General features: G+C 52.4%; 1 protein-coding gene across 1 annotated transcript in view; it reads left to right on the forward strand.

The window, feature by feature from the left end:
• The first annotated feature begins 2,006 nt into the window (after positions 1–2,006).
• ALDH1A2 (aldehyde dehydrogenase 1 family member A2) overlaps positions 2,007–13,394 on the forward strand; it is a 29,376-nt gene continuing 17,988 nt past the window's right edge. The window contains exon 1 of the mRNA XM_081337001.1: positions 2,007–2,132. Within this exon, the coding sequence (XP_081193127.1) occupies positions 2,016–2,132 (117 nt within the window). The 5' untranslated portion in view covers positions 2,007–2,015. The remainder of the gene's footprint in view (positions 2,133–13,394) is intronic.

A 13,394-nucleotide genomic window follows, 5' to 3' on the forward strand; every position in this document is an offset into this window, starting at 1 on the left:
AAGCAAAGGAATTGATGAGGGATAATACCCAAAGCCGAAACACCGAAGCATAAGAGAATGTAAGAAGCACCGGGATGTAGGAACGATTTTGCCCCGTTTAAGATGGAGATGGAAGCTTCATCTGCCATTCAAAGTTAGACTGCGTTTGAAGCGGGGGGCTTCATTTTACTATTTGTCAGATTCTCCCTCAAATGTCCCCTGAATGAGTTTCTTCCTTTTTGACTTCCTTCGCGGTGTCCATCACTTCATCTTCCAAGCTAATGTAATAATCTTCATCCCCTCTGCAAATCTTGCTGCCTTGTTCCTCAGCCCCCCCCCCCCCCTCAGATGGCGGGAAAGCTGGAGAGCCCCGCAGAGGAAGGCACCCCGCTGAGACCGGGGCACCGAGCGATGCGCTTCATTCCGCAGCCAGCCGGGAGAGAAAGGCCACTTCCGTCCACGTCCAGCAGAGGGCAGCAAATGCGCAGGAGATGCCGCGGGTGGCGCTGCGTCCAGGTTCGGGAAGGCGGGGCGGGGCGGGGCGGCCTCGTCCACCTGGGCCAGGCAAGTCTTCCAGGGGCCCGATCCGGTGGCCCCCAAGACCTTTGGCTCGCTGGCAAGCGGGCACCCAGGGCGGGCAAGAGCCTTCTACGGGATGGGGACCAGGGAGGAGAGTTTCTCTGTCTTTTCATGCAGGGAGAGGTCAAACTCTGGAGGCCGCTTGGCGATTCTCAAGACAAAACGGCCCTCGTAGGGAAGCCAGGAGCAGAGGCCAGCGAGAACCAGAAGCCCCCCCCCCCTCGGTTGGGGAACGAGGGCAAGGGGCTTCCCAAGCCTGAGGGGACAAAACGGGGTGCAAACAGCAGGGCGCCTTCACCCCGATCCTGGCGCTGCCTGGGCCTTTGCCCCCACTGCCAAGAGGCCGCCCTCCTCTGGGTATCGGCCGTCTCAGCCCTTCTCCGTTGCCCCCGCTGCCAGAGGCGCCTTCAAGCAGGCCTATTTGCTCTGCAGGCCCAGGGCTGGGGGGCGTTCCTGCAAACTCGGGCTAGGGTGCCTTTTCTTCCCCTTCCTGGGGTGCAAAGGGAAAGAAAAACTGCTTTCTCCACTTTGTTCCTTGAGGCTCAGAGGGATCTTTTCCTCATCTGTCCTGTAGCTATACTGTTTATTCTCAACTCCACATTTGTTCCCATGGGATCTTCCCATTTTCAGAGAGGAAACTGAGGCCGAATTCCAGCACTCGCTTGGTGGAGACGGCCACGGGGGATCCGTACAAGAGCTGCACCGGAATTTTGCACAGCCACAACCTGCACTGAGAGCGCACTTGCACCTGCAGAGAAATTTTCTGGGTCTGACATCTTGATGACTTTCCTCCACGACCCGCAACGAGTGCTTAATTAGATCCCTAAATTCCTCCTGGACGGCTTGTAGCGAGCCCCTTCCCCTTCTGCAGCCTCTGCCCGTCTCCGGCTGGCTTTCGGCTGCGCTGCATGGAGGACCGAGGTGCTAATTCTCCTTTCATTATCCCGAGGAAGCGTTCTCCTTTCCCTGCTCTCCTTCCTGCCCACCAGGAGCCCCTGTTGCACCCTCCTCCCTCTCCCCTTCCTCCCATGCGGGCATCCGAGGAAGCCCAGGAGATGAGAGGGACGCTGCCTGGACTTGACTGCCAGCCGGGAGGAAGACCTGTTGCCTTTTGAGCCCCTCCGCGGGCGGGATGGGTGGGGGGCAGAGGGACCGTGTAAACGGAGAGCCTCCATTCTAGGTAGGACGGTCCGGCCTCTTTGGCCCTGCCCTCAGGGCCTATATAACAAGCGGCTGCCTTAACACCTGCCTAGAGGAGAGGCAGAGGAGAGCGGCCGCGTCTTCAGCACTCGTCTTGGGGGACGGGGAATAACGTAGATCATCTCTCTCTCTCTCTCTCTCTCTCTCTCTCTCTCTCTCTCTCTCTCTCTTTCCCCCCCACCCCGTCACCATCATCTTCAGCCAAATAACGGGGACAGAATTGGAAAGAGCTAGAAGAGACAGAGGCAGGAGACGCGATGACTTCCAGCAAAATTGAGATGCCTGCTGGAATGAAGGCGGATCCGGCGGCTCTGATGGCTTCTCTGCACTTGCTGCCTTCTCCCACCCTCAACCTGGAAATTAAGTACACCAAAGTAAGTGGCCTTTTTTACTTCTTTCCGGGAAGCCTTTGGCTGCTGGCAAATGCAAGCAGCCTTCAGAGGGATCTTCTCCGCTGCAGTTCCCACCAGAGCTTCTTTGGAGTCCCGGTGCGAGTAGTTGATGCGATATTGAATCAGAGAGGGAGATCCACACCAAAGTTTAAAGTCACCCAGCCTTCCTTTTAACTTACTGCCTCAGATTTTCCTTTTTTCCAAGTTTTTTTTCTTTCTTTCTAAATGTCAGTTGTTCCAGATGAGTCTTAGAGGAACTTATTTGTTCCTTTGTCCAAATCTAGTTCTTTCCAAATAAAGCTGCAAATGTTTTCTCTCCTTTTCTGTTTAAACCGGTCAATGGACCCCTTGGGCTTTTCCTTTAGCATTCCTGTAGGAGATGCAATACAGTCAAGTCTGGCAAATTTGGAAGAAGTCCTCCTTTGCTGAGCTCCTTCTTAAGAAAATATAATGCAGAGACTGATCAGGGAAATGCTCATTTTTTTTGTTTTTCAGCACTATCAACGTTCATCCTGAGGTCCCAAGTCTTTGTTTTATGTATTTATACATGAGGCAGACTTGGGATTTTTCAAAGTTCAGATAATTACCCCGAATTGAAGTTCAATTGGCGGGTTGAAGTTTGCAACTTTCTGGCTATGAATTCCTGTTTATATTACTTGATGATGTTGGGAGTGATCTTCCGGAAAGATTCTTTGCACAAGTTTCAAGCTGATTTCAACAGTGAAATTTTGCAAGAGATGATCCTACTAGATCATAGCCTAAGATCAAACTTTTCTCGTTCTCTAATCCTGAAATGCTTTAAAAGGCGATTCAGTGTTTCAGACTTGGAAAAAATAATCACACTTGAAGAGAGGTACAGAGTTAAAAATAAGATGGTTATATATGGGGTGTTTTTATTCCTATTTGCTGAAAATATCATTTTACTTTCGAATTGAATTTCTGCATTTATTCATTTCCAACTTCTTTTCAAAATTAAGAAATAGCTAGGCTAAGCAGATTTAAAAACCTTTTTGTAGCGCTGCAGATCATTTTGATCAATTATCCACATTCATGTTAAAAATAGATCCTTCAGTTAGTTTGCAGTATTTTTTTTAACACCCGTTGTAAATCAACGACCAAATTCCAGAGAAGGGATGCATCGACCTCAGTGAGATCATTTTGATCAATTATCCACATTCATGTTAAAAATAGATCCTTCAGTTAGTTTGCAGTATTTTTTTTAACACCCGTTGTAAATCAACGACCAAATTCCAGAGAAGGGATGCATCGACCTCAGTGAGAGATGGGTTTCAGGTAGATCATTGTTGCCAAAGCAGCTTGTAAGTCCTCTGGAGATCACTGCGGCGAGGGGGTGTTGGTACACTTTCCCTTGGATGTCTACCACATTTGCTTAATCCCTTTGTCTGAAATGGTATAGGTTTCCTGCTTGAGCAGGGGGTTGGACTAGAAGACCTCCAAGGTCCCTTCCTACTTGTTATTCTTTCTATTTAACTGTTAATTTTAACTGGGGGGACCAACAGTGCTCCCCTTCTTTTTTCATCACTGACTCCTCAGCCGTAGCTCAGAATCTCTCCGAGTCCTCTTGAAGCATCTCTTGAGGTCCCTCCTTCTTCTGGCATCTTTCCTCCTATAAATGTCTACAGAGGGGCAAGGTGGCTGCCCTGGCATCTGGGCAGCAAAAGGAAGGTAGGGCTGCCGGTCCAGCCTTGCAGAGTGCCAGGCAGTCTTTCTCGGGGGGGGGGGGAGCTCTGGCCTTGGGTCCTCCACTTCAGAACTGAGGCTTCCAGCTGCCTGTTTTATGTAGAAGGGAGATAAAGGTTTTCTGCTAGTTCCTCTTGGGGCTGGCAGCTGCACTACACAGCCTAGCCTCCTCCTCCGTGGGTTGTTGGTTGTGACAGATGAGAGGCCTGGCATTAGCACATCTGGGGGGGCTCCTGCCAGTGAGGCTGTGTGAAACCAGATGGGCAAGCCTCCGGCGTGGCAGAAGCGGAAGAGGCAAAATTGCCACCCAGGTCTGTTTTAAGGGGGCCTCGATTCTGGGGACTCGGAAACGAGGCTTGAGTTGGTGCTGAACCTCCAGAGGAGGGAGGTGGCCCAGGAGGAAGATCAAGCAAGGGGCAGAGGACGGCCAGGCTGTCCCAGGACCATCCAAGCTGAAGCAAACGGGAATCCATCTCTTTTCTTCCTGGGTGCTGCAGAGGCTTCGCTCTCACAGATTCTCCGATTTTGCTTCGCAGAGCTCCATTTTTGGTGATGATAAGCGGAACAGTCCTCTTCCAAACATCCCCAGGGAGAATCTGAGAAGGCATTTACAAAACAAAAGTGGGAAAGGATGAAAAAAGTGATTTATTCCTTGATTCCCCTCCCCCTCCCTGGGTGTTTTTCTTGGGGTCCCACACATCTCCCTTCTCCTCCCTGGGCTGGCCTGAGAAGTGATTTATAGCTAATTGGAGCCTTTAATCGGGTGTCCTGGCTCTCTGGCCAGACTGTCATCCAGGCCCAGATCACCTTTCTCACTTTTGGGAAAGAAAAACAGTGAGGGAGAAAAGCGCCGACTGGCTTTCCTTCCTGCAGTGGGCTCACTTCTCAGTCTGAAAGGACAACAGTTCTAAATAATCCTGTTCAGAAGCAGAGTTGGGATGGGAAGAGCTGCTTCTATCCTGGGTATCTCAAAAATGTTCCCTCTGTATGTGTGCGTCTCTCTGTGTGCGTGTGGTTCCTCTTGCTGCTTATTCACCACTGTAGAAGAAGGAAGGGAATCGCGTGAGGCTCTGTACTCTCCTCGCTCCGGGAGGGCTGGCCAGGAGGGGCAACATTCCCACAGCAGAGTTTGTGCATCAGTCGGGAGACGCATCGGAGGGACTCCCACCTTGTCCAGGGAGAACAAGAGTCTCATTTGGGGCTCCCGGGGCACCTGAATCTTTTGTCCAGGGCCAGGCCCCTCCGATGCTCCCCTCCCGCCCTCCGGCTGATCCCCCTGCCTGCCTGTGGGGCAGCGGCATTTGTTTCTCCATTTGTTCATCACACACTCATCTATGGGGCGGGAGGTGGGGAGAAGATTCAGGAAATATTTTGCTAGCTCTAGAAATGGTTTACATTGCCTAGAAGTCTGTGCGAAATAAATCCAGACTGCCATAATGCACGTCAAAAGAAACTGGCCCACCAGTCTTGAGCACATCAGCCTCGGGGCAGCCGCTTAGCCGGGAGAGGCTGCCCAAAGATGAGGACGCCTCTTGGTTGCAGCTGTGCGGCTCCTTCTGGGCTCTTGCCAGCCCAAACCTGGGGCAGGCAGGTTAATTGGGGGTCAGTCCGATAGAGAAAGGCAGCCAGTTGAGGCTGGAGTGGCTCAGGATGGGGGGAGGGGCATGGATTGCATGCCTTCCTTTTCAGATGCACTTTGTGGCCCTGGACCCTGTTTCCTTCGGTGCTCTTGGGTATTGCTCAGGGGAGAAGGCTGCATCTGGACTATTTGCAAATGAATTCCAAGGATTTTGCTTGGCAATGCTTCCCGGGAAGTGTGCTTCAGGACATGCATGCTCTTGTTTGCAGGAAGCCTAAGTGGGGAGGCGTAAACTATTCGGAGCAGAGCCCCTCTTCACAGCCAGGACTTCTGCAAACGGCAGGCAGAGGCCCAGAAGTCCCGGAGCCACCCAGCAGATTGCAAGTGAGCCTCAAGAGTGGCACCAAGGCCTCTCCGTGGCATCAAAAGCCATTCCTGCCTGAGCCGTGGCTCTTTCTCGGGGTGGGGGGGTATGCCTGCAGCCCCAGCCAGTTTGGCTGAGATGCTGCTCTTCTCTGCCCTGCAGCTCTAGCTTCCTGGCTCTGCCAGTGGCTCCTTTCGGGTGGGGTCCTCAAAGGCACGAGGGCCCACCTAGCCCTTGACCCAAGTGGTCCTCAGGAGGGGAGGGGGTGTACTGGGCTGTCTCTCCAAAAGGTGTTTTGGCTTCCTTTGATTCCCACCTGGATTGCCAGCTGGGCTGTTCTCATTTCCCAGCCTGGGGGCATTTTTCACATCAATGCTGCTCCAGAGATGAGCCTCCCTCGGGAAGGGCCCAGGGCTCCCAGGCGCGATGTGGCTGGGGCAAGAGGCTGCCTCTTGTGGACTTTGGGGGTGGGGAGAAAAGCCAGAGGGACGAGCACAGGCAGGAAGTGCTAAAAAGGAGAAAATCCTTCTCTCTTAGCTCTGTTTGCAAACCCCTTTCTAAATTGAAATGGTGGGGGCAGTTAGCAAATCTGGCCTGGAGAAATCCTGAAAATATACCGTAACCATTTTGTCCAGCTTTGATGTGGAGGCAGGACACATGGTTGCACCCCTTTCCCATGTTGAATCTGGGGAGCCACCCAGCCCTCCTGTTTCCCCCACCCCCACCCCCAATGTGGCTGCTGGGACAGGCTTGGATAAACAGCCCCGCATTGGAAGACAAAGTGTGTTATGAACGGTGAGACAGCCCTGTTGATCTTCCCCTCGCTCTGTGCTCAGGATGAAGAAGTGCCAAGATGAGTGGGCCAGGGGCTGCAGGACAGCCAGTCCCCCCAACTCAGCTCTGTAAACCCAGTTAATCACTTTCTGGAGATCTGCTGGGAAGAGTAAGCACAAGCTGGTGGTCAGAGTGGGTGGTTTGCAGCAGGCATAAGTGGGGGGTGGAGGTGGCGTTTGACGTGTTTGCTCTCGCACTTCAGAAGAGGCAGAGTGGCAAAGTCAGGATGGTACACAGGTCAAAAAAGTCAAGATGACAGCGACACCGTAGGTCTGAAAACCCAGCTGTTTTGCTTCAGTTGTGCTGCTGCAACATTTTGACTTCTTTTAACCTTCAGACCCTCCTGATGGTTCTACTTGGCCTGCATGGGCCGAGGATGATGGTTTATCGTAGTCTCCTGTTTGCTGGCATGCCATGAAGGGCTGGAATGACAGGCCCATCATCCTTAGTCCCAGGCTAGGAGTCTATCTCTTATTGGTTTTGGTTTGTTGAATTAATGTCATTTTTCAATGATTTTAGTTTGTGGTTTTATCTGTTTCTATGGATTTCTTTGTTGTAAAACATCCAGAGTCTATTGAAGTCGGGTTGGGCAGCTATAATAAATGCAATTAATTAATTAATTAATTAATTAATTAAATGATGTGATTAATGGTCCTTGGACCTAAACTGTATCATTCAAATTCCATTATTAAAAAGCACAATGGTTTCCTTGTCCTTCTTTCTCTGAGCAACTCACCCAGACAATTAATTGTGATCCATGACTTTTCCCCTAATGGCCACCTGGCACGGCAAGCTGCTAGAATTGGCAGGGCTCTGGGAGGGCATCCAGACCAGCCCCACTCATTGCAGCCACAACCCTCCTGACAGGCAGCCTGGTTCCTCCTGCCAGGTGAGAGCAGGACCAACTGGACTTCACCACGGCTGGGCTCCCTGCCCAGCAGAGGTCAGGAAGGGAAATCTGTCCCCACCAATCTGGCGGTCATCTGATTCAGCAGCCATTTCCTCTTCCCCTGCAAGAAAGGACTACGTCTCTAGTGCTGGCTGGACCATCCTCCCCATGCTTCCCAGCCACGTCGGCCAGGGAGGCCGAGTGGGACAGCCACGTCAGGCTCTGTTTGTGCTGGCTGAGCACCAAAGCCAGTCCGTGGTTTTTGCCTTTGTTCTAAGGATGGCAGGGGCATCCTGGGGACCTCACTCCACCCCCCTCGGCCTCCAGCTTGCTTCTTATCTTCTTGGGGGAGGCTCAGGGAGACTTCTGCTTTCATGCTGGTTCTATGGACTCCAATTTCCGAACTTCACGCAAGAAGTTTCAAATTCTGCTTCCTTTTTAAATTAAATCCACGCTCCTGCATTGTGGCTGTCCCCCCCTCCCCTGCAGCCTGCAAAAAGAAAGCCAAAATTTTAAGACATTGCCATTCTGTGAAACAAAAACTGTAATTGCTGGAATTGTCTGTCTTTGACCAACATCTTTCCTGGTCCGGGATGCCTGTTTATTCTACAAAGAATAAAAGGCAGCGATAATTAAAAAGCAGATTCTGCTCTCGGCCCTCCCTTTCCAATTTCCTTAGGAGCCTCCAAGTAGGGTGGTCCTTCTGCCTGGTACCTGCTTAGCCCCTTCAGCAGGCAAAGAAAGGGAGAAGGCAGCCAGGTGGAAATTGCGGTAAATAACCCAGCCTAATTGCGCAGGTGAGAGCTGAGGGGGAAGGGGCAGAAGCCAAAGACAAGCAGGCCAGGTCAGCCCGCTCTGGCCTGGGCACATCGAGAGACAAGCCGATGCCTGGAGGAGGCAGACCCTTTACAGCAGAGACCCCCTCCTGACTGGCCCGGCTGCCAAGAGGGCCCCTCTTCTGCTCCGGAGACTCCTACGCGCTTAGACAGTTGTGCTGATGGAAGGAGTGGAATTCTCTCCCCACCCCCTCGTTTATATTCGGGAGTGGCAGGACGCATCTTCTCCATCCATCCGCTGGGATGGGGGAGACGCCTCCCCCTTTTTTCCTGGTCTGAAATAATCCAGATCTCTCCATCGACTGTTCAGCATCTCTTGTTGGTTTAATAGGTCTTTGTTATTCTTTCTTGTCCCCCTGAAGCAAAGGGCGAGAGGATCACCAAGGGACAGCCGTGAAAAGGGTCTGAGGAGGGAGGAGGCTACAGTAAGGGATCCTTCATATCTTTGCAGAATGGCAAAGGTGGGACAAGGCTTGGAAACATTGCCTGCAGCCTGAAGCTAAATTCGGGGTGGGGGGAAGGCAAATTTTGAAAATGGGCATCGCGGGTGCCCTTGGCCTGGGCTATCCTCTTGCTTGGCCTCAGAGACCACCCTCCCTCCCTCCCATCTTCCCTCTTGAACACTCTTTGATGGCCATTTTTGCAGTCAGCCTTGTGGGGCTTCCAGGAATGTTGCCAATTTGTTGAATTCTGCTGTTGTCTTTCCATAAAAAGTTTTATTTCTAATATCTAGTTTCTGCTGGGTTGTTACACTGAGGACCCCTCCGGAGGTCCTTTGCATGATATCTGCTGGGCTTCAGGGAGCCCAGAAACTCAGACCTCCCACCTTTTCAGGAGGCGTAGCTTGCAAGGGCGGGGGGGGGGGGAAAGATTGGTGGAATTGGCTCCCCCAGAGATGGAGCCCCTCTGCCCTGGATGGCCCCCTGGAGGTTCTTAAAAAGGAACTATTTCGCAGGCAGCTTCCCTGTCATCTTTCTTTTTAGTGTTCTGCTGAGAACGGCTGTTAATTCATTTTTGTAGTTTAGTTTTTATTTTCTTATCATTCAATCTTACGAGGTAAGTTTTCATTTTTCTTTTATATTCCTTGCACACTGCTGAGAGCCATGAAATTGTGGCAAGATGTACATTTAATAAATAACTAAGCAGCAAATTTGGAAGAAAGTGTCAAAATGAAAGAGACCCCCATTAAGGGACGCCGCGCAAATGGTTGGAGAACATGGTGGGATTTATCGCCCCAATATGCCTGAGACACGCATCCTGGTTCTCCCTGCAAGAGAATAGAGCCTGGCTCAGGTTGACACAGCACCCAGTGTGCTTCCCTCCATTGCCCGATCTGGCGTCTCTGACGGCACCAGCCTGGGCAACTTTTCCAGCTGCAGGAAAGCAGAAAAGGCTTTGAACCGCTAGATGAATGTTGGATTAATGTTAGCTTGTTATGGTCCGCCTCTGTCTGTGAAACATTGCTAGCTCCCTGGGTCCCTGCTAGAATCAAGAAAATGCCTGTAGTGGGCAGGAGAGAGCGGAGGGCACCACAGGCCCCGGGTTCATGGCTGAAAGAGCCACACGGGGCAACCTGCTGGCAATTCATGTTTCTTAGGTTGTCCCGACTCTGACATTTGGGAAAGAGGAGGTTAGGTGCCCATTCAATACCCGCATGGAAGAAAGGGCCACCACCAGTATTAATCACAGCCAACTGTGATCTCACATGACACTATGCCATGCCTCATGTAACGATGATCTCTGGAATAAGCCAAATTGCCCTAGGTAGCTGTTTTGGAAATACACAACAGCCAGGTTCCCATGTTGCATTAAGCCAAAGTCAAACAGGCCAAGTGATGACTTGGGGGTGCTCTGAGTCCAGCACCAAATGCCCCCAGGCACTGGTGGCCAGGATCACGAGAGGCTGGGGGGCACTGGTGCGGAGTGCTTGTGACTTCCTGGAAGCCTGGTGGGGGGGAGAAAATCTGGAGGAGGGGATGACACTTTGGTTTCTGCAGCAGGGGGTGGATCACCTTTTGGAATCAGGTGCTTGGCCGGATCGGGGAGTCTCCCCTGTAGCCCCTTCTTTGACCTGCCACCCTTGGCTGAGCCTCCACACCAGGATGGAGCTCCAGCAGCGGCTGGTCAGGAGGGAAACCAAAAGGCTGTCCCTTTGCCTTGCTCCTGCTGTGCAGCTGCAGGCCTCCCTCCTTCTCCTCCTCCCCCTCCCGCTTTGTGGAGGCTGCCTGCACAGTGCTGGGCCCAGTGAGCGGGCGGGAGGTTCTGCACCAGCACGAGGTGCTGTTTGTGAGGAAAGTAGGGCAACAGCTGCAAAGCCCGTCTGGCTCAGCTCACCTTCCTCAAGGGGACAGGATGTGTGGTTCCAGCCACTGAGGTCCATGGATAAAGCCAACACACTGGACCTCTGCCCGCTCTTGTGGACTTGGGCATCCTTGGGGCTCCTAATGCCTGCCAGGGCAGATGTGTACCCCGAGGATAAGAGGGGAGGACCTGCTTTCCAGGGCTTTGGCACACTGCTAAAGAGTCACCCTGGGACACTGGCTCCTCTGCAGATACAAAATGGCCTAAATCCAGGCACGAGGCAATCCCAGAGACATTGCAGCAGGCAAGGAGGGATTTGGGGACATGCTGGGAGGGGGGACGAGAGCCTCCCTTCACATGGCCCCAGAATTGCTCAGTCCAAAGGGATCGCGTGGGACCAGAGCCGAGGCCCCAAGGAAGCGCAAGCCCAGGAATGCCCACCTGGGCTGATCCAAAGCTCCGGGCAATTCAGTCCTGGCTGTTGGCTGCCAGTGGCACCGAGGGCAACTGCAATGGAGGGAGCCCTTTGAACAAGTTTAGCACGCTGCCAGCCGGGCCAAGGTCTCTGCAGGAACTGCCCATGAATTAGCAAATGCCCGGAAGATACTTTTGCCCGTAAGACAAACTCTTGGGGTGGGGGCTAATCGACGCCATGGGTGCAAGCTTCACTTGTGCAACCCCTTGGTCGGTGCGCTGCAGAGGGGGAGCGCTTGGCTGCGAAGGTCACTTGGGCCAGTGAATTCTTCCTTAAGCCCCCCAGATAGGCTCAGCTTGGAAAAGCATGAGAGAGGCGGGCTGGCAGGGAAGGGGCTGCGTTGGGCCCTCGAAAGCCGCCTGGTCGTTCTGTGGCCACGGGGCTCTGCGCTTCATCTCTGACCTATCAGACCTGGAGTTCTTCACTTCAAAACTGAATCTTGCTGAGCTGAGATCAAACAGGCCAAGGTGGATGCTTGGCCGGTGATTTATCATGCAAAGAGGCTGGGAAGGATGGAGCCAACGGCATTCCAGCCGTTTCTCATCTGTGCAGAGAAAGCAGCTCCCAAGCCAAGCGGAATTGGGGGCTTTCCCCCCCCTGTCTTTTTCCCATGGCCTTTCTTTGTTTTGCTTTTTAAGAGATAAATATTGAGAGAGATCGTGTCTGCCCTAAAACGATGAGGTGTTCTCTAGTAAAGAACAGCATTTTCAGAAGCTGATTATTAACAGGAAGGCTAGAATTACTCTCTTCACCTAAAACAACACAGAGAGGCATAATTCAACCCTGTTACTGAAAAGGGGCCCAATCCACCAGGAAACGCTCCCAGCAGGACCTGGTTGGTGTCAAGCTGCTCCCTACAAGCAGCCATTGAGTCCTAGGAGTTGAACTGAGATCCGTTTGGTCGGCAACGGCCGGTGGATCAGGCCCCATTCTCCCTACTTTTTTCAGGACGGATTCTTTCTCTGCCTCCCCAAAGTGGGGTTCATGAATTGGGAGTGATGTGCAGAAAGATCTTCCTTCCTCCTCCTCTCAGCGCTCCGTCTAGTTCTCCGTGACTCTCCATCGGTCTCTGCTCACGCCGCTACTCCCTCAATCCCTCCTCTGTCCCCACTCTGGTCCCGAGGTTCTGCTCAGCGTGATCCCCAGTTTTCAGGCCGGAGCCACGTCTTTGCAGTGGTGGCTCCTCTCCTGGGGCGTCTGCGTTTGCCATCTTGCAGGCAGAAAGGACCACAGACTCGGCTACCATAGACTGCCTGGCACCCCACTAGCTTATGTGATTTGCTATTCAGTGTCTCCTGTGAGCCCCCCTCCCCTGATTGGATAGCTGAGATCAACCACTGGTGAGGGAGGAACATGCAAACAGAGCAAAACTCTTAGGCTCAGCCTCTCTGGCTCTCAGGGCCCTCTTGGCAGAGAAGGGTGGAGGCTGGTTGCCCCATCTGGAGACACAGCCAGTCAGGACAGAGAGACCCACAGGGCATCATTTTTCTGTCCTGTCCCCATGATGCTCTTCCTATGGAAGAGGACTTGTCTAGGCAGGCCACTCTCCTAAAGGGTCAAGCAATTTCAGGCAAGGGTCCCTGGGCCCCACCACCCATGGAAGGGCAAAAACCAGGAAAGGACGGACCTTCTTCACAGGAGGAGGTGGAGGAGTACTTGGAGTGGGGGTGCCACATATCCCCATGTTTAGCTGAGCCCAGGACCTCCAAGACTCCTCTGCATGGTTGTGGTCCCGTGTGGATCAGGGCAGCCACCAGGCCAAAAACAGATGAATTCTCAGAAATTCATACGCATCGAGGCTCAACCTTTGGAACAGCACCAGGGTTCATTTGTCCAGAATAAGAACAGGAAGGCTCGAGCACGTCCAGAGACACAGGTGCTGGCCCAGCGTCAGCGGGATTATGAAATACCTACCAAGGGAAATGCAAGCTGCCACATTTTTTGCGTGTTTTCAAAATTGTCCGAAAAAAGTACCGTTATGTACTCAGCTCTTCAGCCACAGGACAGACGCTTGGGGCCAAACAGCTGTGAGTCCTCCAGAAGCGTCTCTGGCGTTTGACACCCCCCCCCCCCTTGCTCCAGTTTTACAAGTTTGGCCTCAAAACCTCTCAGAGGATCAATCACCATATGAAAAAAGGAACCACTTTGATGGAACTGAAACTGTAACCAGCTACTAAATCAGTGCAAGTAGGACCTTCTGATTCATCCACAAACCTGCTTCTCCCCTATGGGGGACCCTATTTTTAAGTGGATACTGAAATCCCT

This window comes from Vipera berus, assembly GCF_964194415.1.
Source record: "Vipera berus genome assembly, chromosome: 12".
Classification (NCBI taxonomy): domain Eukaryota; kingdom Metazoa; phylum Chordata; class Lepidosauria; order Squamata; family Viperidae; genus Vipera; species Vipera berus.